This window comes from Poecilia reticulata, chromosome 13 (genome assembly GCF_904066995.2).
Source record: "Poecilia reticulata chromosome 13, P_reticulata-male-v2, whole genome shotgun sequence".
Classification (NCBI taxonomy): domain Eukaryota; kingdom Metazoa; phylum Chordata; class Actinopteri; order Cyprinodontiformes; family Poeciliidae; genus Poecilia; species Poecilia reticulata.
In genome coordinates, this window is record NC_088842.1 from 1,658,717 (window position 1) to 1,682,777 (window position 24,061).

The 24,061-nt window shown below is 39.2% G+C and overlaps 1 protein-coding gene across 13 annotated transcripts in view; it reads left to right on the forward strand.

The window, feature by feature from the left end:
- fat3a (FAT atypical cadherin 3a) overlaps positions 1-23,768 on the forward strand; it is a 69,882-nt gene extending 46,114 nt beyond the window's left edge. For 5 of the 13 annotated variants that reach the window (XM_081615084.1, XM_081615090.1, XM_081615085.1 and 2 more), the window contains 15 exons: positions 394-531; positions 2,077-2,220; positions 3,594-3,791; positions 4,364-5,165; positions 5,446-5,580; positions 5,671-5,825; positions 6,293-6,538; positions 8,324-8,570; positions 11,421-11,574; positions 11,942-12,654; positions 13,179-13,280; positions 15,214-15,273; positions 16,344-16,379; positions 20,390-20,443; positions 20,962-23,768. In XM_081615084.1, coding sequence (XP_081471210.1) covers positions 394-531; positions 2,077-2,220; positions 3,594-3,791; positions 4,364-5,165; positions 5,446-5,580; positions 5,671-5,825; positions 6,293-6,538; positions 8,324-8,570; positions 11,421-11,574; positions 11,942-12,654; positions 13,179-13,280; positions 15,214-15,273; positions 16,344-16,379; positions 20,390-20,443; positions 20,962-21,584 — 3,807 coding nt within the window. In that variant the 3' untranslated portion in view covers positions 21,585-23,768. The other 8 variants (XM_081615088.1, XM_081615089.1, XM_081615095.1 and 5 more) reach the window with 5 other exon arrangements.
- Positions 23,769-24,061: the final 293 nt, after the last annotated feature.

Genomic DNA, 24,061 nt, shown 5'->3' on the forward strand with positions numbered 1-24,061 from the left:
AATGGTTGACAAAGTAACAGTGATGAACTCTTTTGGCAAATATAAAGGATGGAAAGTTACTGTTTGGGCTTCAGATATTGTTCAGTAACATGTCCTGGATGACACATGATCAATCGCGTAAGTGATGTGCAAATATTATTGCAAAGAGTCAATTAGTCATGAAGTTGACGGACGCAGAGTTCTCACACTTTCACACATTTTTCTGTTTAGGATTTTTATTTTTTCTACTACCCAGATCCAACTTTTTATTTCATTATATTTAATTAAAAATATATTAGCAATAGGCTATTTTATTATTTTTCTTATTTACATTAGTGGCAGAAGGACAACCTTACAATCTGAGACACACTGTATTATTTAGTTGTGATGTGTTTGTATACTTTTTGCTGGCAGCTGGTAGCAGAAGATGCTGACAGCGGTCTGAATGGAGCCGTCCTCTACTCTATCTTCAGTGGAGACCAGGACAACGAGTTCTTCATTGATCCGACAAATGGGGTCATAAAGGTCAACAAGCCGCTGGACCGTGAGACAGTAAGGACACAGATCAGTCCAGGAGAGATATCCTCATTTTAATTTACTTTGGCCCTTGTCAGTGTGACACACGTCAGCCTGTTACAGCGCATTATGTAACAATAGACACAAAATGTAATAAAATCATTGAATGAATTTTGTAATAGTTTCTGAAAGTGTTGGTCAAGATACTTGGAAATAGTAATTACTTCCTCAAAAAGGTAATACATATACTTTTTTTATTTTCAAAACTAATTAGTTCAATAATTACTTAGTTACTTTTCTAAAAACAATGCACAACCTCAATCCACTATAAAGCAATGTACCTGTCTGCCTAATTCTATATTTCCTGCATATTCCACTAAACATCTTAATCAAATTGTCTCTTTTTAAAACTTCTGCTTCACTCTTTTACATTCATGTACATCACATCATCAAAAAATGTTATGAATGCAACAATCTGTAATCTGGAGAATTTTGTTGAATATTTAAACCTATTCTCTGCACATTCCACTAAATGTTCAAGAAAATCAAGTTTCTTTTCAGTTAAACTGCGTTTCTTCTTATTTCACTACATAAAATACAATAGTTTTCACATTTTCACTTCTTCATTCAAATATATGTAAAGTACAGCAATAAGATAAAATAATTTAGATTGGTCTCTTCTTACAAATTAGCAGCATTTGCATCTTTTAACAGTTGCTGAAGTGCAGAAGGAGAGCTGTTAGAGGTTTACGCAGGCGTTTGCTCAGCTGTGGTTTTTGTCTTAGAATTCTGCCATGCAGAGGCATGACCTCTGACCTGAGGCGAGTGAGGCCTGCGACTCATTGAGTTTGGTTGTGGGGTCTTCTGTGACCTCTTGGATGAGTTTTTGTTGGACCTTTGGAGTAATTTTGGTCGACTGGCCACTCCCTGGAAAGTTCACCAGTGTTCCATGTTTTTACTGTCGGTCACTGGAGTTCCACTACTTTAGAAATGGCTTTAGCTTCTTTCTCATTACTTCCTGAATTTGTTCCCAGTAATCCCCAACTGCAGCTGCGCTACAAAACACGTGAATGCTCAAATGTGGATCTTGGCTCCTAAAATGCAGGTGGTGATTTATAAACTTTATTTCATGTCACTGTGGCAACAAAAAATGATGCTTTCAGCTCTCCATCATATCGCTTTCTGCCTTAGTGAAATTGAGGCTCCCCCCCAAACCCTTTTTTCCTTCGTTAATCATGAAATAAAACTGACTTTCTGGCTCATTTAAACAAACACTGACATTCATGAAGTGCTTTGCATCGACCATTTATGGTTGAAATTTATGGCAGGACCTGAAGCGGGACCTTGTGCGCAAACTGTGAGGTTCAACTGTGATGTATAAGGGAAAACTGCATGATTACATGATCATGATTTTATAAATATGACATGTTTTGTCATATACCATTTTTGCCTTTTGTGCGTACGTATAGTTTTATAATGGGGGCGTTAAATAGTTTTGTGTAAAATATCGTTTATCGTCTTCATTCTACATTGCATCTCTATCGCTGTAGTGAAAGTCTTTCACGCTCTCTGTTCTTTTAGGTCCCCAGCTACTCATTGGCTGTCAGAGCGCTTGATACTGGAACCCCACCGATGTCATCCACCGCCGTGGTCAGCATAGAGATCTCTGACATCAACGACAACCCACCCAGCTTCTTCCCAGCAAACCTTACTGCTGTCATACAGGTAGACGTGATGGCAGACTGTTACACTGCTAAAAACAGTTCTTGTACATACATAATAAATTATTGATACATCTACACTTATGTAATGGTGTGAATGTAAAACCACAATGCAGAAAATATATGGAGCTAAATTAGTCTCAAAGAGCCTACAATAAGATCCACTAGTAAGCCACAAGATTTGTAAGTGTACAATATGCACAAATGTTTATAACACAAATGTTTATAACAAATGCGTACTTCAACATTCACATATCACCTTCCTAAAATAATGGGCAAAGTAATTTTTTGCCAAAAGTTTTTTTTTTTTTTTTTTTTACCTAAATCATATTTTGGCAAAAAATAGTAGGTGGTCTTTTTTTTTGTCAAAATCACTTTTGTGAAAAAATGACTTAGGCCATAAATCATTTTTTGGAAGGTGACGACATGTGTAAGCAGTTTCTCAAATGTACACATTTCAAACTGCCCAAGTAATACATTATGCAAACAAATAGACGAACGGATTGGTCAACTTTGAGACTTTCTTATCACATTGGATTCACAAATGAGATGATTTCTTCAAGGCTGATGAACAGCTGGGATAAAAGAGTATTACCAACTTTATTGGAAATACAGAATTTTTGAGTTGGCTCAGTAGCCCTAAGCCACTATATTAAAGATATGCATTAAACACTAAAGTTACTGGATTCTAAAAATATGAACCTTACATACTGCTGAAATACACTAATGGAAAAAGGAAGGTTCTTCTTTTTCTGGAAAACTAACGCTGTCAGCAGCGCCATCTTGTGGCAGCAGTTTAACCTCCATCATGGGACAGAGATGCTCACAACACGCTCCATCTTCTGCAGTGAGTGTGATATACATGTAGAAAGAAAAGAAGTGAAACATATTCATGTTGGAGTTGTGCTTAGAACTGTGTGGTTGGTAGCTGTGGTTGCAGCTACCAACCACACAACTACAGTCACAGAGGACCAACAGACCAATTAGAAAGACTGCAGAAAATTGCTTGAAATGTTAACATATCCTTCATTATTCCTTCTCTGTGTGTGTGTGTTTGTGTGAAAATTTACGTACTTTCTGGAGACCAAGGCACGTTATGGGGACCCAAACCTGGTCAAAATGCAGTGGCCCCGTTTTTAGGGTTAGAGGTGTGAACTAAGTTTTAGGGTTCGACGTATACTGGTGATGGTTAGGGTTCAAATGTTTGGGTTAGGCATTAATGAATAGAAGTCAATACAAAGTCTTAACGTGGGTAAAGATATGAACTTCTGTATGTGTGTTAGCTTTATTCAATATTGCCTTAGCTAAATGAGTTTTAAATGTCTTTTTTTCTCTCTCCTGTGACCACATTTCCAATCTTTCTAACCTCTGCTCCAGGAAAACAAGCCCATTGGCACCAGAATCCTGCAGCTGTCCGTCATCGATCAGGACGCCCCTCATAACGGCCCGCCGTTTTCCTTCAGCATCCTGTCTGGAAACAATGGCAGGGAGTTTGAGCTGGAGACAGGTGGCACACTGGTGGCAAATCAAGTCCTCAGAAGGGACATCGCCAAGGATTATGTTCTTCAGATCCAGGTAGAGGTGCAGTACTGTTTCTGGGTCACATCAGGAAGGGAACAAAGGTTAATGTTATCAAAGAGAGCAACAAAAAAGGCCAAATTACAATAATATTTTCAGTGGAAGGAAAACATTAAGAAGATACCAAGACTATTTTTGCGGCAGGACAGTAAAGGTTTATAGATTTACTGATTATAAGAACTGTGATGGAGATGCAATGTGAAGGGCAGAATAATGAAATAGAGTGTTCACCCTGCTCCAAAAGTATGACTTTAGGTCAAAAGTCAAATTTAACAATTAAATCTTGGTTCATGTAATAAAATATATGATGTCAGAACATCAGCAGTCATCATTTTGTAATGTGGGTAGGCCACCAGACCCAAGCATGTCATCCTGAAAGAAGGAAGCGTTTTATTTTGTCACTTATTATCACCTGGTACTGTATAACAAAGGAGAGACAAATGTTGTTTTTCTTCTAAAAATCAACTCTAGCAATATTTAAAACATTCTCTATCTATAAAGACTCCTTTATTGTCACGATCTATCTATCTAGAATTCATTCTTTTTTGCCATTCCTCCCTCTCCTCCAGGTGTCAGACTCTGGGAAGCCGACTTTGTCCTCCTTCTCCAATCTCACTGTTCGAGTGATTGAAGAGAGCCTTCATCGGCCGGTGGCCTTCCCACTGGAGATTCATATCATCACTATGGAGGACGAGTTTCCCGGTGGTGTAATTGGGCAGCTCCATGCCACCGATGCCGACCCTTATGATGCGCTGACCTTCGGACATGCCGCCCCCTCCCAGCGCAGCCTATTCAAGATCAGCCCCCATGATGGGAAGATCATTGCCCTCAGTGGGTTGGATGCTGGCGAATACTTTCTCAATGCCAGTGTTAGCGATGGCCGCTTTAACGTGCCAGTTCCTGTGCATGTCTACGTGGAGCAAGCAACACTGGAGATGCTGCGCGACGCCGTGACTGTGCGCTTCGAAAGCGTAGCGCCACAAGATTTTGTGTCGTCGTACCTGAAGAGCGTGTTGAAGGTGATGCAGCAGGCGGCCACGTCCCAACAGCACGACACACTGCACCTGCTCAGCCTGCAGCCCGTTGGAGGCACACAGCAGCTAGACCTGCTCGTGTCCGTGGCAACAGCAGGAGGGGGCTACTACAAGGCAGCCTACCTCACCCAGAAACTCAGCACGTCTCGCCGAAAACTGGAGGACGTGCTCAGAGTGTCAGCCATCCTGGATAAGAACTGCTCTGGGTTGGAGTGTCGCGGAGCGCAGTGTGAACAGAGCATCACTCTGGATTCACACAACTTGGCTACGTACAGCACACCTCGAGTCAGCTTCGTTTCACCTCGCTTCCACCGGACCTCACGCTGTACATGCCATGGTGAGACATCAGACTTCCTCATGTGTTAGCAAGTGTTTTTTTGTGCATCAGGTGAAATTTTTAAGCCATTACCCACTTTATTAATGAAATTTCACTCAGTTTTGTCCTGAAGTATTCTGAAATATTCTGAAATAGAAATATTCTGAAGAAATAATTAGCAATAACTGAAATATTTTCAAAACCTTTTAGTTGATATGCGTTACTCTTTTTAATGCTTGTATGAGTTACCTCTTGCTGTCAGTCTAGAGATGTAAAAGTCATCTTTCTCTGTTGTGTGCAGATGCCAGTTGTGCCGTTCTGTTAGAGCAGTGTGAGGAACAGCTGTGTCCTCCAGACATGCAGTGTGTTTCAGTGGAGGCCACCAGAGGGCGCTATGCATGTCAGTGTCCACGAGGCAAACTGGGAGAGTGTGCAGGTATGATGTTATGATGTCAGGGGATTACATTTAAACAAAATAAACTCATTTGAATCCACAGAATGACGGTCAGCATTGTGTTGCTTGCAGGTCATTCATCTCTGAGCTTCTCAGGCAACAGCTACATCAAATACAGACTGTCCAACCAGCTGCAGACGGAGCTGAAGCTCACCCTGAGGATCAGGACGCTGCAGAGCCGAGGAATCATCATGTATATGCACAATGAGCGGTGCATTATTCTCAAGGTATCCATACATGCACACGCACACTCACTGAAGTTAATGAAACTAATTTTGATTTAAACGAACACAAAGTCCCATCTCCCATTTTGCCAAAAACATTGTAGACTTCAGAAAAAATATTCAATGGACAAGAAAAAGATCTGTTTAGAAGGTGATAGAAACAGAAATACAGCATCATGGCTACAGTCAAACATGATGTTGGCAATAACTGTCATGGAAAAACAAATTTGCCAGTGTGCTTCAATAGGTAGCTGCTGTAAGAGGAGTGCAAAGACCCTTCTCTTGACAGTGGAGTTGAAACTTCCAGCAGCAGCAGCCGTCAACATTCAAATGATCCTCTGCAGGGAGAGGAGGGACTAAGAGACGAACAGACAGCCAGAAAGAAGGATGGACATATACATTTACTGACTGCACTGTGCAGTATTTAGTTGTGATTGACTATGTGTGTATGCGTGTGTGTGTTGTCACAGTTAGAGGAAGGGAAGCTGTGGTTCCAGTTGTCCTGTGAGCCTCTCCCAAGCCGAGGCGCTGAGGGTCCTGACATGTTAGGACCTGCTGGACGTCGCATCAATGACGGCAACTGGCACACTGTGGCACTGGAACTGAATCGCAATTTCAGTAGCCTGGCACTAGACGACAGCTACATTGAGCAGCGGTATCCCCCTTCATTAATACAAACATTACCTCCAGATCGGACGTTCTACTTTGGAGCTCTGGTCAGTACCTCTGTTAGAGTTTTACAATGGAATGTTCCAGGCTCCCTTCCTTGTTTTATACTTATTTTTGGTACATTCTGTTACTATTATTCATCACTTGTTATTCACTAAAAATGGCATGTGATACAGTTGGGAGAAAAATTTCATATTTTTGAATCTAGACAAAGAAATTTGTCTCCATAACATATGTTTAATTTGGATTGTTTTGATGTTCATTTATGACCTAATTTTAATGTGCGAAGAGAAAATCACTTGGACAAAATCCAAGAAATTGAAAGAGCGTCTTTTGAAATATGAGAAAAGAGGGATTATAATGACGTCTTAAGCTGGAGGTGGAACCAAAACACCTCAGTATGCTATCAAGCTGGGAATACTAAAGATTTCTTGTAACTCAGGACAGTAAATTTTAAATGGAAGGATCAGTGACCATTGTTGAGAATGAAGGGTTAACATCCTACCTTCAAGATGCTTCCTTGAGAGCTCCCTCTGCTACACCACAAGCAGCCTTGTTTTTCTATTAGGGTGCTTCCAACACCATTTAACCTTTAAAGAAGTGACAGTTCACACATTGGTCACCTGATGGTGGAGGCAGCGATACATGTGACCTCAAACACACCATTACACTACAACGACTTGCTTTTGGGGCCTCCAATTTGAAAGAAAACTTTTGGTTGAGAGAGAGGTGGAATGTCTTCATAAAAGAAGGGAAATATCTGGTAACACTTTGTCATTCGGTAAATAATGACTCTTTTAATGTAAAGTTGTTTTAAAAGTTGCATTAAAAGTCTATTAAGATTGTCAACTTTGCATTATTTGGTAAATAATGACACTTTAATGCAAAGATGGAACTTTTAATTGACTTTTAATGTAACTTTCAAACCAACTTTTCATTAAAAGTGTCATTATTTACCGAATGACAATTCATGACAACAGTCACAAACATTCTCAAAGACTCTTCCATATTCCTTTCATGTGTTATATCATATTTAAGACACTGTCACATCAGTCTTATGCATACCTCTTCAAATATCCTGCCTTTCACTGAGGATGGTCCTGTAACACCTACATGTGTACAGATGGTCCTATGTTAGATATTTCATGTATGTGTTCATAGGATTTAAAACACTTACAAGAACCGTAGACCGAGCTCAGATAGATACAAAAAAATTATGTCATTTGATTTAGTATTCTTCACAGCTGCATAGCTCAGTCAGTGGTCTAAAACTGCAGTCCCTTAGGGTCAGAGTTCAGCAACACTACAGCGCTCAGAATATGAGTTAATATTGGAGCATCATTATTATAAAAATAGCATGAAAATATGGTTTTCATGTTCTTTTGTAAATAGCATGAAAATTATATATTACTACTTTAACATATTTAACAGTATTTGTGGAACTGTCTAAGTTACTTGTAGACTGAATAAAGTAAGGTCTTAGTCTGTCTGACAGTCACGTTAAACAGATCCCGATGGCTGCATTAATTAATGCAACATTATTCAATACTAACAGTATTGTAATAGATGAATAGAGTACAAGGTACTAAGTCTTGCTTCCTAATGAAAGCACAGCCAGTAACGGGGGGAATCTACTATTTGATCACTTTAATGGAGTAAAGAAAGTTACTGTCTCAGTAGATTAGTATAATGTCATTCTACAGAAGTTGTGTTTATGTTAACAAATTGCACCATGTTTCTTCTTTTTTCAATGTAGATAGAAATTTGTATCATAAATGCAGATTTCCGTTTCTTTCAGTTTACATTTTAAATTCTAACCTTCTAATTTCCAGGTGCAGCCCCCAAACTCGCGTAACCTTGTGGTCTCCCAAAAAGACCCCAGAGTGTTCGAGGGATTCCAAGGATGTCTTGACTCGGTCATGCTGAATAATAAAGAGCTGCCTCTGCAGAACAAACGCTCGCAGTATGCAGAGGTAGTGGAACTAACGGAGCTGAAGCTTGGCTGCATTCTCTACCCTGATGCCTGCCATCATCAACCCTGTCGCAATGGCGCTACCTGCACCAGTCTGCCCTCTGGTGGTGAGTAACAGTAAATACAAGAAACAGCAGCGCTAACGCAGCGCCGTGTGCAGTGATTTCTCAACTAATCAAATCAGAAGCACAATAAAATCCAGAGGCGGGTAGAGTAACCAAAAATAATACTCAAGTAAAAATAGCATGACTTCAACATATTTTTACTCAAGTAAAGGTAAATGAGTATTTGGTAAAAAGTCTACTCAAGTATTGAGTAACTGATCAAAATATCAATAATTTAATATTTAAAAACTACGTCATCAGAAGGACCGAAATATAAAGTTTAGTGGAATTTTTGGTATTTTAAGGACGGAAAAAAAATCTGGGAAAAGAAGATTTTTCCAAATCAGTTTCTTTCAATAAAAATCTCATAAAATTGTAAGGTTTGTGTCTGGTAAATTTTTATTTAAAACATGTTTGTTTTTTATTAAGTGGGTAGAGAATCCAGACATTTTATATAAGTAAGAGTAGAGATACTTCATAATAAAGTTACTCAAGTAAAAGTAAAAAATACAGCGTCGTAAAAATACACCTCAGTTACTCAAGTGAATGTAATTGAGTAAATGTAACAAGTTACTACCCAACTCTGATTAAAAAAAAGGAGTCGCTGAATATGGTGACTTAAAATGATCAACTTCCTACCTAAAAAGAAACGTATACTTTATATTTTAGAGTATTTTGCATACTCTTTGACAAAAGGCAGAGTGAAGTCTGTGATCATAATAGACTATTTAGCTTGTTGGTCTTTATCACTGTTTCATACTTACCTACCCTTTGCTTTAGAAATACTGTATATGGTACAGCATAAGAATAAATTCACAAGATCAGGTCAAACGTTATAGTAAATTACATTTGAACTCTGCAACAGATGACCTTCAGCTTTATTGTGGGAAAAAAGACATAAATAATATGTTTGAGTTTATTTGAGCTGCACTATGACATGTACTATATGAATAAGTGCTTCCTTATTTTTGTCAGATGACTAATATATTAACCTTCTTAACTCTCAGAACTCATGTAAAAAGACCCTGTTAAAAAGATGATTCCTCCCAGGGTTCAACATTAATGGGTTATTAGGCCTCCTTTTATCACTGAGCTTAACAAAAGCCAGTCAAGATCTGAAGAGGAGCTTATGTCTGAGCTATCTATGCATGGAAGCACTTTAATAACCAGGAATGAGTCAGGATGAGACCTGCTTCAGTGTTTCCATTTTTACAGAGTAACAGTAAAGAGAAGTTATTGTGGGTTTTTAAATTGAAATAATAACAAATATCGACTCAAGGCACTTTACCAAAAATAATGCTATTCAGTCACATGCATTCGAGTTGATCCTAGTTATCAAACAGTGCATTAAGTTTATATAATTATTCTAATTATTTTAAAACATTTTCCATCCAGCAGATAGAACTAAGTCACTGACTGGCAGCATTCACTCTTCCTGGACCAGCAAGTAGCAACAGTCAATGGTTGCTTGTATTCAGCAATCCCTTATACATTTTTTAAAATCTTTTTAATCATGTAAATTGATGTTCTATCGAAGGAAGTAGAGTAGTCCCGTCATGAAGATGCATGTACATTTATGAAAAAGGATGCTTGAACTGTTTCTTGATGAGACGATAATGTATTCTGATTATTGAGATCAGTCATTTTTAGGACCTACAATAATAGTAATCTTCTAATGTGAGATGGAGGGACAGACAAGGAAAATGTTATACAGGACACTGGACGTTGTTGCAAGACAGAATATGCTGTGTCTTATCAAAACAATGTCACATAGTCCAAGCATTGTCCTCATGGAAGATTCTATCACGCATCTGCAGTTACCCACTAGTCCATCTACTCCTCTGTCAACTTCTCCTGATGAACGAGGATCGACCAGCTGGGTGACTCATCCTGAATTGATCACTGATTTCCAAATCCTGGATACCAGGCATCATTTACAATCCAGTGTGCAGCTTTCACACTGAAAGTTAGCGGGAGGACAAATTTTGAACATTGTGGCGCTCAAAAACATTTAGATGTGTAAAACTGTGCGCACACATGTGACTGTGCTGCTTCCTTCATACATTTCAGTTTGTGTGGAAAATAATAAAGAGCTGGATGTGGTAGCTTCTGTTTCATGAGTGTGATCTGTTAATTTAGCTGAGCTGTGTTCAGCTCCTTTGCTCTGTCCAGACTTCCATCTATCTGACCCTCCCTACGCTTGAAGCCTGTGGTCTTCTTCATCCTTGACCACACAGCTCAAGGAGTTACTACTCCTTGTAGTTTACTCTCCAGCTTCTTCCTACACCTCCTTGCTGTCACTAATTTTGACTTTGAGCTGCTTCTGTATTCTCCTTAATAACTCCTTGTCTTGCTCCCTAAATATTTTTTTTTCTTGTTTAGCCATTCCTTTAGCTCACTGGTGATCCAGGGCAGTATGTCACTGTCCGGTTGGTGTTGTCCACACAGACGGTTATGTAGTCAGTTACACACTCAGTTATTACGCTGACGTCCTCTCCTTGTGGCTGATGAATATATAATACATAATACATAATCTAAATACATATGGATGTTTACTTATAGAATTTGTACTCAGAAATTATTTTAATGGCATTCTATGGTGATGTGATAATTTATTCTGCATTCATTTTTAATGTTAGTATTATCTACTCTATGTTAAATTGCAGTTTTTGGTGGTTTATATGTTTTTACAATTTTTGATCCAGGCATTTTTTCTGGATTTTTCTTCTTTTGTGAATGTCTGTGTAATCTGAGTTATTGCATGAATCTAAGTGAGTGACAGCACACACACATCTGGTGTACTTAATATAATGCATCATCACTCTTTATTCTTCTCCCCATTGTGTCGTCCAGGGTTTACATGTAGTTGTAATCCCCAGTACACTGGAGGTAACTGTGAGATGGAGATAACGGTGTGTGTCCCCAACCCCTGTCAGAACAGCGGTGTGTGTAAACCCATCGGTAACGCGTTCCTCTGCAGCTGCAGGAGAGGCTTCAGGGGCCTCATGTGAGTTCCAACTCAAACACCCAAATTATGACATGAAGAGCATTTATACTGCACTGCTCTATGAATCATCACAACAAACACTTTGTAATCCTTAGTTTTTCTTCAGATCAGGAAGTTTTGCTTCATGCAGTCAGAAAAGTTCTGTTTAATTGATTTCCTGATTCTGAAAATGATCAAATAGTTATCAAATATCAGCTAATTCCTGATTTATTACTTTTTCACATTGGAGCAGGATGACTTGGATATCTTCTTTCACACAAAATCAACACATCAAAACTACTTTTTGTATCAATCGATCGATCGATCTTTAATGTTCATTCACTTTGCTCTAATTAGTAAAGTGATGTTTATTTCACTCATCTTGTAGGTGTGAGGAAGACGTGAATGAATGTGACCGAAACAACCCTGAGGGTGAATGTGAGAACGGAGGCACCTGCATCAACACTCCCGGCTCTTTCTACTGTAACTGCACGCCTGGCTTTGTGGGCCAGCGCTGCACTCTGCGACCCGTTGTTGTCCCAGACATGCAGGCCGGTCATGCTGTGGTTGGCAAGGAGGAGCTGATCGGCATTACCGGAGTGCTTTTCGTCATTATTGTCCTCATCGTCCTCTTTATTGCTTTCCGCAAAAAGGTTTTTAATAAGAACTACTCAAGGAACAATCTGTCTCTGGTCCAGGACCCAGCCACTGCAGCACTTCTCAACAAGGCCAACTGTGTTCCATTAAAGACTTTACACTGCGGTCCCGGAGACCACCAGAACCTGTATTCAGAGTCAGGAATACAACCCACCTTGATGGGAGGGGTTGGCATAATTGGACCGCCACAGGTGCCGGTGAGACCCATGGCATACACACCTTGTTTCCAAGGAGACCCACTCTCGAAGCTAGAGAAGCTGTCAGAGAAACACACCCTGGATCACACAGAGATGAGCACCTTTCACCCAGAATCACCCAGAATCCTCCCTGGAACCATAAGGAGAGGGGTGGTGGTGTGCAGCGTGGCCCCCAACCTGCCCCCCATCTCACCTTGCCGCTCGGAATGTGACTCCATACGCAAAAGCCCACTGGCCAGCGATGATGGTGAGTTTAGATTACAGTGGAGCTTAGGAAGTAAAGTACTGTGTGCAGCTGAGTGAAAATAATTCCTAAAATAATAGCTAAAGTCATTTTTTGCCCCCCCACCCTGTCTTTCCAAAAGATGTTTTAGGCAAAACGGGGAGGATTTCCATACATCACTGTGTGTCAGGTCATCACCACGTCCTCAGATATAGTGATGTATTACTAAGTTCAGTCTCAGGCTGAGAGTTTTTCTGACGTCAAAAAGTTTTAGACTTCTTCCTTGACACAACAATTTGGTACGATGTAACTGTAGCACTGGGGAAGTAGCATCTTAAGCATTTATACTGGAAAAAATATCATTTCTCCTGCAAGAACTTTATAAAGTGCTGAATGTTTTATATTTTACCTAACTAGATTTGAACTTTTCTTATTCAGTTTTCATAGAAGGCTGACACCTTATATTTGTTATTACCACCAACACAACATGCAATTTCTTTATTGGAATTTTAAGGTTAATGGAATTTATATTTGATCTATTCCTGCAGTTAAAGTGGTCAACATAGCAGAGGGCGAGACGTGTTTCTCAGGCAGCAACTCAGAGGCCCAGTCCCTGAGCTCATTCCAGTCTGACTCCTGTGAGGATAACGGTAAGACTCATCCTGCACTTCCACAAACTTGTGTTTTTCATAACAGTCATGTGTGGCTTGTTTTTTTTTGTTTTCAAAACTTCATTTGCTTGTTCTTTATTTGGCTAAAGCAACTCAACCCTATATTTGAGAATTTCCCACATCAGAGTCAACGTTTGCATCAGCTTTCATTGAGGTTAGCTTCCAGCTTCTACTGTTTACTGAGAAGTCAAAGACATGACTTCCTGTCTGAGTTTGGACACTAAAATCCTGTCCAAACTCAGACAGAATTTTAGTGAGTTGTTAACTTCTACAGGACACGATTTTAAAAGAATAAGTTTGAGCAATTCTAATGTATCTCCAAAAGGAATACTGAAAGCAAATCACATTTAATGAAGATGAGCCATAAAAGCAGCACACAAGCTATATATATATATATATATATATATATATATATATATATATATATATATATATATATATATATATATATATATATATATATATATGTCTGGTGGACATTATTTAAACACACATAGTTCTGAAGTTTTATGTAGGTAGTTTGGATCTGTGGTGCTGAGTTTTATTGGATTCCTCATTAATTCATTGAACTTAACAGTATTCCAAGTTTTCACAAATATTTTCTGAGTAGAAGTACTGTTTCAGTTAGTTTTCTAATTGAAAAAAAAAAATCTCAAAATGAAATAATACAGACCTTACATCCACTGCAACATGTTTATAGTCTCTGGCTAGATAAGCTTAACATGCAAAATGTTTCCAACAGTTATTGTCATTTACAGCAAATAAATATACTCCTCAGTGTCAGCCCCTACAGACACGTAATAATCATTTAGTACAAACATGGCAGCATGGTGGAGGTTTAAGAGACAAAGTTTCCATTAGCTGAGGATGAAGAGGTTTTAATGTCCTCCTGTTAGAATTGACATGACAGAAAAATAAACTCCAGTGTTCCTCCTGGTAAAGTTTAGACATTAAACTTTACCAATCAAATGGTTTTGTCTGGAAACAAAACCGCTTGATTAGATTTAGAAAAGTGGCAGTCACGCCTTCATGACCTTCATGACAGGCAGGTTCAGCTTGTGTGCTGCTTTTATGGCTCATCTTCATTAAATGTGATTTGCTTTCAGTATTTTATCTCATTCAGCTGAATGTCTCTGGACACTGTGAGACTAAAATCTGCTGTTGCATCATGGCTTTCAGCTCTTCGCCATTTCCACACCCAGGTGGCATCATATGTACTTAGCTGTATAAAGAAAGTAAAATCTGGCACTTCTGAAACATCTGGCCTTTTTCAGGTTGTGAAATGACTTCAACCTAACCTGGCTGGTCAAACACAGACATCACAGAATGTCACATTTAAAAGATGAAGCCAAAGAAGAAAAATCTTTGGCTTTAAAGAATTGTGAAGCCATGCAAAGTCTGAGGAATCCTGGCGTTTAAAGGGAATTACTTTATGTTTACTATGACTGTATCCTTTCATGGCCATGTTATTATCATTCCACATCTGTTTATTTCTCTATGTAGTTCAGTGTTTTGGATTAATTATTTGGAAAAACGTTATTTCCCCCCTTATTTAATTAATTCCTTTATTAGGGCATTTGCCTCTTACTTCATATGAGTGATTCTGAATCCTGATCAAACCCAAATAACTTTAAGCAACATCCTGTTGGTGATTTGTCCCATTCTGTACAGTTGACTGCAGGTAGAATACACCTCAAACACACTGTACATCATCTGCTACACCTGCTTGCACCAGGTATCTGTGTTGATGATGTAAAATTGTACATTTCCTCTAAAAGAAGATAGAAGGAAACATAACTGCTCACAGTCGTCAGAGTGAGGATCGGCTCTCATCAACAATATGCTGAGCTTTGTTTCTCTATGAATGTCGACTATTTTAAAAATGTATCTGCTCCTTGTTTCCCTCTTCAAGCTTCCATTGTGACTGTCATTCGACTGGTCAACGATGCAGTTGACACAATCGAAAGTGAAGGTACCACTTCTCATCTTTCTTGTGTCTCTTCACTTGCTGTTCCAGTCCTTGGATCCTTCAGATGTCTGCTGTTAGCAGTCAGTCAACCAGAGCCAATCTCCTCTAACTCGCCCCGTTCCCTCCAGTCCATGGAGGCTAGTGTCCTGCAGCTTATAGATGTGTCAGGTGTTTCAGGTTCTACCAATGACCTGATTATTGGATTTGGTTATTATTGAAGCAGAGACACATGTAAAAGTTGCAGCACACCAGCCATGGAGGACTGGAGTCTAACATCCAAGTGCAGCTGTTCTCTACTGTGGGATGTGACATCTGGTCTGCATATTATTATTATTACAGCACCATAATGTCACACTGGGAAAGAGCAGAATAATCCAATATATAAATTAGCTAGATTTATTCAATGTAAACAGAATATTGTTTTTCTCTTAATGACCAGTAGCATAAATGCTCCTTCCCCTAACTATCACATTAGCCTGATTAAATGTGTAAAGTTTTTATTTTTAGAATTTATGCTTTCTTTTTACCTAATCAGTTTTACAAACTTCTAATTAGTTGTGTGTGACTTTGTTTCTCCATGGTGCAAACATGACATGCTATACAGAGCCAAAAACCTCACCTCAGTTTGGTGAAAGCAGAGTTCTTTTAAAGAGTGGAGCATCCTGCACTTGTTCCCGTTTGCTCTGGTAGGACACACGTTCTGTCTACTAACAGTCCCAAACAACTGAGGAAATGGCATCTAATGGTTGCCTTGGTGACCGGCTTCCACAACATGTCTCTGCTAAACAACTGAGCTCCAGATGTTTCCCCATGCAATACATTCTCTCAAATTCAATTCTTGAAAATGTTTGAGTTGGAGATTCTTCTTCTACCATGAAGTAACAGATTTTGAGGATGTCTGATATACAATATGCTTACCAGCTGTGCCTATAAGCCTAGCTGGCACTTTAAGTTAATATACATTAGTTTTACAAGAGGTCAAACAGCAATGACTCAGGATCCTTAGGAATTCATATTTATGTGGTCATGATTTAAAGCTAAACATTGCTGTGTTTTCTTCTTCCATCTGACAGTGTCAGTTATGGATCGTGGTGAAACCTACAATAGAGGTGACTTGTTGGTTGAGTCTGTCTGTTGTCCCTGTCTGTCTGGTGGTGTACAGCAGTGAGTAGACAAAATAATAATTACCAAGTAAAAATGGTTTCTGTTCTACAGTACACCCACAAATCTGACTGTTATTAGACTGTTAGCTATAATTCTGGTTTGAGCTCTGAGGCTGAAGAGATTTGCTTTTGAAGTATAATACCGATAATTTGGACTTTGATCAGACTCTCATGATGGCTGTAGCTACTCTTATGTCAGTGTCTGTCCTCAATCTTTTGTTCTCTGCTAGAGACTCCTCTGTTTTGAACATATTTGATTTAACTAAAGAAATCACACTTAAAGTGATAGTAATTATGTTATTCTAAAATATTATAAATATTTATTGTCGTTTTCAAATAGAGCAATCACTTTGTTTTAGTAACTTATTTATTTTCCCTCCTTTTCATTGGAAGTGGAATTATTTTGTCTACGTCCTGCAGCCTTCTGTTCTTTGCATCGCTGTCGCAGACTGGTCTGTCTGCAGCCACGGCTCTGGATGCTTCATGGTTTGTGTACTGGTCAGACTGGGACCAGTTGCTTCTCCGGTTGTCTGATAAATCCATTCGCTGCTTCAGCCATGTCATGATTTTTTTTACACAGTATATGGAAACAATCTTATTTGATTTCTCACTGTTTTTGCTCTCTTCTTCTTTGATGTCTTTGAAGTTGTATGGAACATGAGGGGGGCAATAACAATAACTAGCACTGCTTCAGGCAAAATGATGCGTGATGCCCCTCATCAAGCCCTGCTTCCATAAGTATATTAGAGAAATTGTAGTATATTATATACATCATTGTTCTAAATACAGCTCCATGTCAGATTTAACAAAATACAGAAAAAAGAAAGAGTTTTAATAAACAAGTTGCACAATTCAAAGTCAATTCAACTTCACTTTATTTCACACATGGATATCAAACAAAGAAAATATAAAGGCAATAAAAGCAAAAAATAAATTAAAACCTTTTGGGTTTTAATTGATCAGATCTTTTAGAAGAAGATCTGTTTTTACCTAATGAGATGAAACTGACGGCCAGCTAACAGAATCTTACCTGTTAGCTGTTTTACCTCACTGAGCCGTGCTGAGGTCAAGAGGACAGGACTGCTTGTTACGTCTCTGCAGTCTGATGTGGAGGGGCTTCGAGTGGCCTGGGTTTATAACATTCAGATATTAAATATTTAAGAAGTGTGTCTGAAAACAGACAAATAGACATGTCCATCCATCTAACACACATATCTCTGCAGGGTCACTAGAGCTGCTGGTGCCTCGCTTCAGCAGTCAGCAGGTGACCTGTATAATTAGTTAATGTAGCTAATTACTGATAACTGCTTCGTTTGGTCATTATTTTAGTTTATCAGATACTCAAGGTGTGTCTCCAAAAATAAAACTTTTGTTTCTGACTGCATTTGCAATCTGTATTCGGTGTTTTTCTTCTTATTGTTGCTTTTGGAGTCATTCCTCTTTTCTACATTTTCTTTTCAGTGTTGGTACAGGACACATTTTGTTGTGGATAATGACAGTAAGCAACTTCAGCATAAGGTCTTTTTCTTTAGTTCTGAGGTGGACTGCAAATTTCTCTCCGGACCACTGAGACAGAACCAGTGTCTCAGTGTTCTTCCTTAATGGTATGTTGCCTGACATTCTGACATTTCATTTAATTTCCCTTTGGGATCAATAAAGTATTTTTGAATTGAATTGAATTCCCACGGTGCTCACACTTGCACATAATTGTTTGAACTGTGGCACATTGAGGCATCTGGAAGTTGGATCCATGTCTGATTCAGACTTGTAGAAATCCACATTCTCTTCCTGATATTGTTTAATTTCCCACAAGGATGCAGAGCATGTGAGATATTAACTTTAAATCCATTCATTCAATCCTCGGCGCGGCCGTTGCAGGTTCGATGCCCGACCTGATGACCTTATTTTAATCAAATGAAAATGTTGTCAAACTTTGTTGATGTGGATCAATGTGGATCTGAGATATTAATATTCTCAAACATCTGCTCTTTAAGTTAAAGGCACAGCATTTCACCATTTTAGGAGGTTGATTTTTTTTTTTTTTTTTTTTTACTTTTGTTAGTCTTAAATGTTTTATCCACAGTTTTCACTCAAGGCCAAAGTTTATTTTTAAACATTTATGAGGAGGCTGCACAAGCTACTGAACAGGTTGTTGCTAGGTAACCAAAGAATGAGGGAATGAGTTGACGCCACCCACCTGGCATCAACTAGGTGCAAGGTGAACTGACATGACCTGAGAGGTTTAAGCAGCTAAAACCTTTCCTCTCATTACATCTCCCTGAATGCTGTGCGCTTCTGGATCGGAATCTAGTGAATATTCTGTATATTGAATATTGAATATTCTATCAGATGTATGATTTATTAATGTTGATCATATTTCTATTGTGATATTGTTATTGATTTTTTGTTCAGCTTTAACAGCTACATTAAATTGCTAAGGAAAAGAAAACATCCATCCACCCTCATCCCTACTTGGATTGAGAGGGGTGCTGGTATCTCCAGCTGTCAACAGACAAGATGCAGGGTCAGCCTGGACAGGTCACCAGTCCATCGCAGGGCAACACAGAGACAGACAGGACAAACAACCATGCACACATGGAGAATTTAGAGAGACCAATCAACCTGACAGTCATGTTTTTAAAAGAAGCTGGAGTACCTGGAGAGAACCCACCATGCACAGGGAGAACATGCAAACTCCTTGCAGAAAGACCCCGGGCTGGGATTTGAACCCAGGACCTCCTTGCTGCAAGGCAACAATGCTACCAACTGCACCACTGTGCAGCCTGAAAAACCCCCAATAAAACACAAAAAGCAAGTAGCACATGTACATACAATGTTCTGATTAGCTACTGTCTCATCCACTGAATTATGTTAGAAGCTTAGAGCTTCGTTCGGTTTCACAGAGGTCCAAACGATTGTTTGCAGGCTTCATATCCAGAAGGACTTCATACATATATCAGGAGTAAACTATTATTTTAGAATTGTTTTGGTATAAATCCAGCAAATAATATTTTATGCTAAATTTGTTTAAGAGAGGTGTCAGAGGTATTATTAAGGAAAAAACAACATAGTATATTAGACAAAACAGAGTTCACACGGGATCAGAAATGTGATATAATTGGTCAATTCTAAAACATGTGGAAATGTTCTAGATGATGAGTTCATCACTTCATAAGTGACAGTCATATTAATCCTGTAAATTCATCTGAAATATTTAATGTGGTGTATTATTATGCTCTATGAATGGTTTTAAAGTGAAATAGCTGGTAAATTCTTAGAGGTTAGACTTAAATTAGCCCAGCATCCCAAACTATATCCAACTGTCCAAGTTCTCTGTTCCAAATAGATTGGACTGTCAGAGGATTTAGGTTGAGTTCACCTGTTTCAATATGACAGACAGACAGTCTACAGACTACTGGCTAAATCCATTCTGGCATGGGATGGTGAGGAAGAGGACAGTCTGAGGGAACTCCATGTGTTTTAAGGCTTATTTTAGCTGAAAGTACTCAAAGTAAGATGATGATGTGAGGGAGAACCCTGGCTTTAAGTCCTGAAGTGAACAAAGACATTGATGATGTCACCAAATGAGTTGATCCCCAGTGATGACCAGGAGGGTTGAAAAGCATGGGTGATCACCACATAAGACGTTTGGTACCGTCAAACCACCATGCAGTTTTGGTCAATGTAGTGCTTTCAGATGAATCCTGGGTCGTCTCTCAAACCACATAAATGTGGACAGCATAGAGTGTAAGTCCTTAAAGTAATTTAGACTGCGAGGGAAAGGTAGCAAAAAGAAAAGAAAGCTGATTTGTGGAAAAATGTTCATTTTAACTGAGAAGTCACGTGATCTCTTGGTTCTGACTTGTTTTGTAGTTCCGAGATAACAACATGAACGAACACTGTTGTGCTTCACATTTGTAGGCCTAAAAATGTGCCTTTCTATTTCTTTCTCTCAGTATTTGGTAACATGGAACCACTCAGTCACTTTGGTATACAATCAAAGAATATCAGTAAGTGTGTTTTCAGGTGGGAGAAGAACTGCAGTTTATCTGTCTCTCTACTCTATCTTGTAAATGCTGGAATAATTCTGTGACATACCAAGTCATGGGTTTATTGTTAATTCAAAGCTTAAATTTAAAGTTCTTTTGTCATTTTTTGTGGTAAACTTGTATGTCTGGTTCGTGGCAGAAAAATGACTCTAACAAAACCCAACAAGCTTTTGCATTCTTTGTGTTTGATTCATTTATCTATTTCCTTTCCCAGAGCTGTTTGGACAAAGCATGGCTTCTGTGGTTGTCGTTCTGCACGCCGAGCTGTGAAGACATTTGTTCCGTTTGTCACTTTTCACATAAAAATCTTTTCTTCTGCGGCTGTTCCTGTCACATAGGCCATCAGCATGTTTTCTGTGATTTGCTGCGACAGTCCTGATGTTTTCTATGAGCATGTTACTGACTATCTGCTCTGTGTAAAGATGAGTTTGCCGAATCTGTCACTATAGCTGCTAATCACATCTCCTCTTCCTGACCAGCTTACCACTGGGACACGTCTGACTGGATGCCCAGCACCAGGATGTCCGACACTGAGGAAGTGCAGAACTTCAGGTCACCGTCCGACAGTGACACAGCTGGCTTGGACTCTTCTCTGGGAGGCCCCACTCAAGAGCTGGAGTCTGATTACTACCTGGGAGGTTATGATGTTGATAGTGATTACCCACTTCCACATGAGGAAGAGTTCCTGAGCCAAGAGCAGCTCCCACCTCTGCTGCCGGGCGGGGAGGACTGCCCTGAACCCTGCATACCACTGCTGTCCAATGTGCCCGTTTCCAAAGAGACCATCCAGAACACAAGCAGCATAAGACATCTGGACTGCAGGCCTCACTTCCACCCCAGCCAGTATCTGCCCTCTCACCAGCTACCTACTGGGAATGTACACCACAGGGACACCACTACACCAGTGGATCAGGCATCTCCAGTTAACGGGGACGTTGCTGTCTCGTTAAATATGCACCTATCAGTTGGTACAGAGTCAACGTGTCATTTGTCGACAACCTGTGTGCTGGACTCTGAACATGGCAGTCCCTGTGACGGCCTGAACGAGGTTCGCCGAGGGGTGACCATTATCACTGACTCACAACAGCAGACTGAAGTGTGATTATGTGACTGACAGTTTGTAGGAAGCCCCAAAAGAACAGTGCAGTGCTACTGAGATAAAAGGTCTTACAGGAAGTCATGCTTCAGTAACACAGAACAGGAATGACTTTAAAAACACATGGCACAATTACTGTCCTTCTGTCCAGTTGGACTCAGAAATGGACGTCTGTGTTGGGGAACAGAGATGTTTGTGTTCTGATTCTAACACATCTGTCAATGACTGTATTTTTGTTTTTATCTCTTTCTTGAGAAGTGACTTTTTTGTTAGTGATTAGGCAATCTTAAACATGCCACTAAAACTACTGACCTGATTGGGGTTTGTTTCCTCTGCAGCTTGTTGGAAAGCACAGCAGCAAAGTGTGATTTCAGGAAGAAAACGGCTTGTTGCAGTCATGAGACTTGTTTAAGTCTCATGACTGCATATTGACTTTTTTATATCAACAGTGGAGGCAAATTGTTATGTTGCAGGTTAGTGTGAAGAAAAAAATTGGTCTGCTGGCAACTGTTCCAGACAAAAGAAAAATGATTAAAGTCTTTATTAGAGAGAAGACAAAGTGACTGCAGAGTGGGCACCCTGTTAAACTAGAACATCTCTGTGAGTATTTAACATGATTAGCACTTCTAAACAGGCTCCATGATAAATAGAACCCAATTTGCTCTGAGATTTTCAGCATGCTGCAAATTTGACATGTTTTCTGACTGGTTGATCTCCCAAAATAATACATGAAAACATTTTTTTACTAAAAACATTTAGCTTGTTGCTCCTCTGCAGAGCGGCGATGATGGTCAGCCAACACCTCTTCTCAGCTGGTGTCTCTTTAACTTTTCTGAATGTGTACAAGTGTTCATGTCTTGAGTTTGATCAGACTGCTGCTCCTGCATCAGCCTGACTGATCCTCTGCTTCATGTTGCAGAAATCTACCCAACCAACACAAGATGCATCAGAAACTACTGAGGAAAACTCCTGATTCAGGGCTTAAACTCTCAGTATCAAATCTCCAGCAAGCAGTGAGTGGTTAACTGAGCTGCTAGAATCAGACATGAAAGTTGATGTTGGATCAGATCGCTTCTGTTGAGAAGTTTTTACAATCATCTGAGAATTTACTTGTACATGATAACAGAAGAGGAATCATAAAATTTAGAGAGGCTTCAATGTACAGATGCACTATGAAACATTTACAAGAAAAAGCATAATGGACAAAGATATAGGAATCAACATATTTTTGTGTACAGTATGAGTAATGATGGAGTAAAGATACGGGTTGGAATAAAACCTCATTCAGGACGGATACCAAACGTTTGTTGAACCTCACTTCCCAGTGACCACTATGTTATAGTTTTCTTATGGAATGTATTTGCTCTTATAGTTTTCTTTATCAGAGAACAAAACTCATACCTCAAGTCAAGTCACTTTGGCCCTGAAACTGCAATGCACTCCAACATTCCACTGCCAACATGTTTCCCATTGCACATAACAGGTGTTTTTGTATCCCTTGTGAAACGTAGCAAGGACAATGTCCTAATAACTTTTCCATTTGTATTCCATCAGTATGTAGAACATTTTGAGGGGAGTAACAGAGCCAAACATGGCATAAAAGTTGGACAGGTTCGTGTGATATCCACTAAAGCTCTTACAGAATCCTTAGAACCTGGAATTAGTCCTTCATCATGTGGCTCCCTAATGGCTGAGGACACAGAGGATCCATCAGGTTGAAAAAAAATATGCTTGTGTTTTATGTTTTTGGAAAGATGTTTGTACAGTGTAAATAGCTGACTGTTCAAATGGAGATTTTGTAGATATAACATTGCAGTTCTGAGCTGCCTTTGGTCTTTCGTGTTTTGTTGGACTTTTATGCGAATGTGTCGAACCTGGAATATCAGCTATTTCTCCTCTGCCGTTTACGCTATGCTAAGTACTTTTTGCAAGGTTTTTTAATTCAAGATGAATGTCATTTTAAGATGATTAATTAACTGTGAACAGTGTTACATTCGGAGAACCAATCTGTAACTATAAATACATTTAGTTCTGTTACAACATGATTACAGATGTAAGGAGTCGTTTTGTACATGCCTTTGTAAGTTGAATGCTTATGTTGAATGGTTCATTTCTTTCCTTCTTTCTGAGGACAAACAGTGTGAAAACTGCCTCTAACTGGCATACGTTTAAATAAACCAATAACTGCAATGCCTTTTCCGGGTCTGGTAAAAAACACAAACCGAAGAGGCCAATGTGATAGCATCACATTCACAGTCAGCAACGATCATTATTGGATCTCGTGATGTGTTTTAGCAGGAGCCTATCACAGCTATCCCAGCTGCCAACAGGCAACATGTTGGGCTGAGTGATGGACCATCCCAGTCTACCACCTGTGATGATTGACATTACTAATTTTTAAAAATCGAGCAACATTAATATAGTTTAAAAAAAATAATAAAAAATAAGCCACTTTAAAATCTTGATTACAAATGTCAGAAACA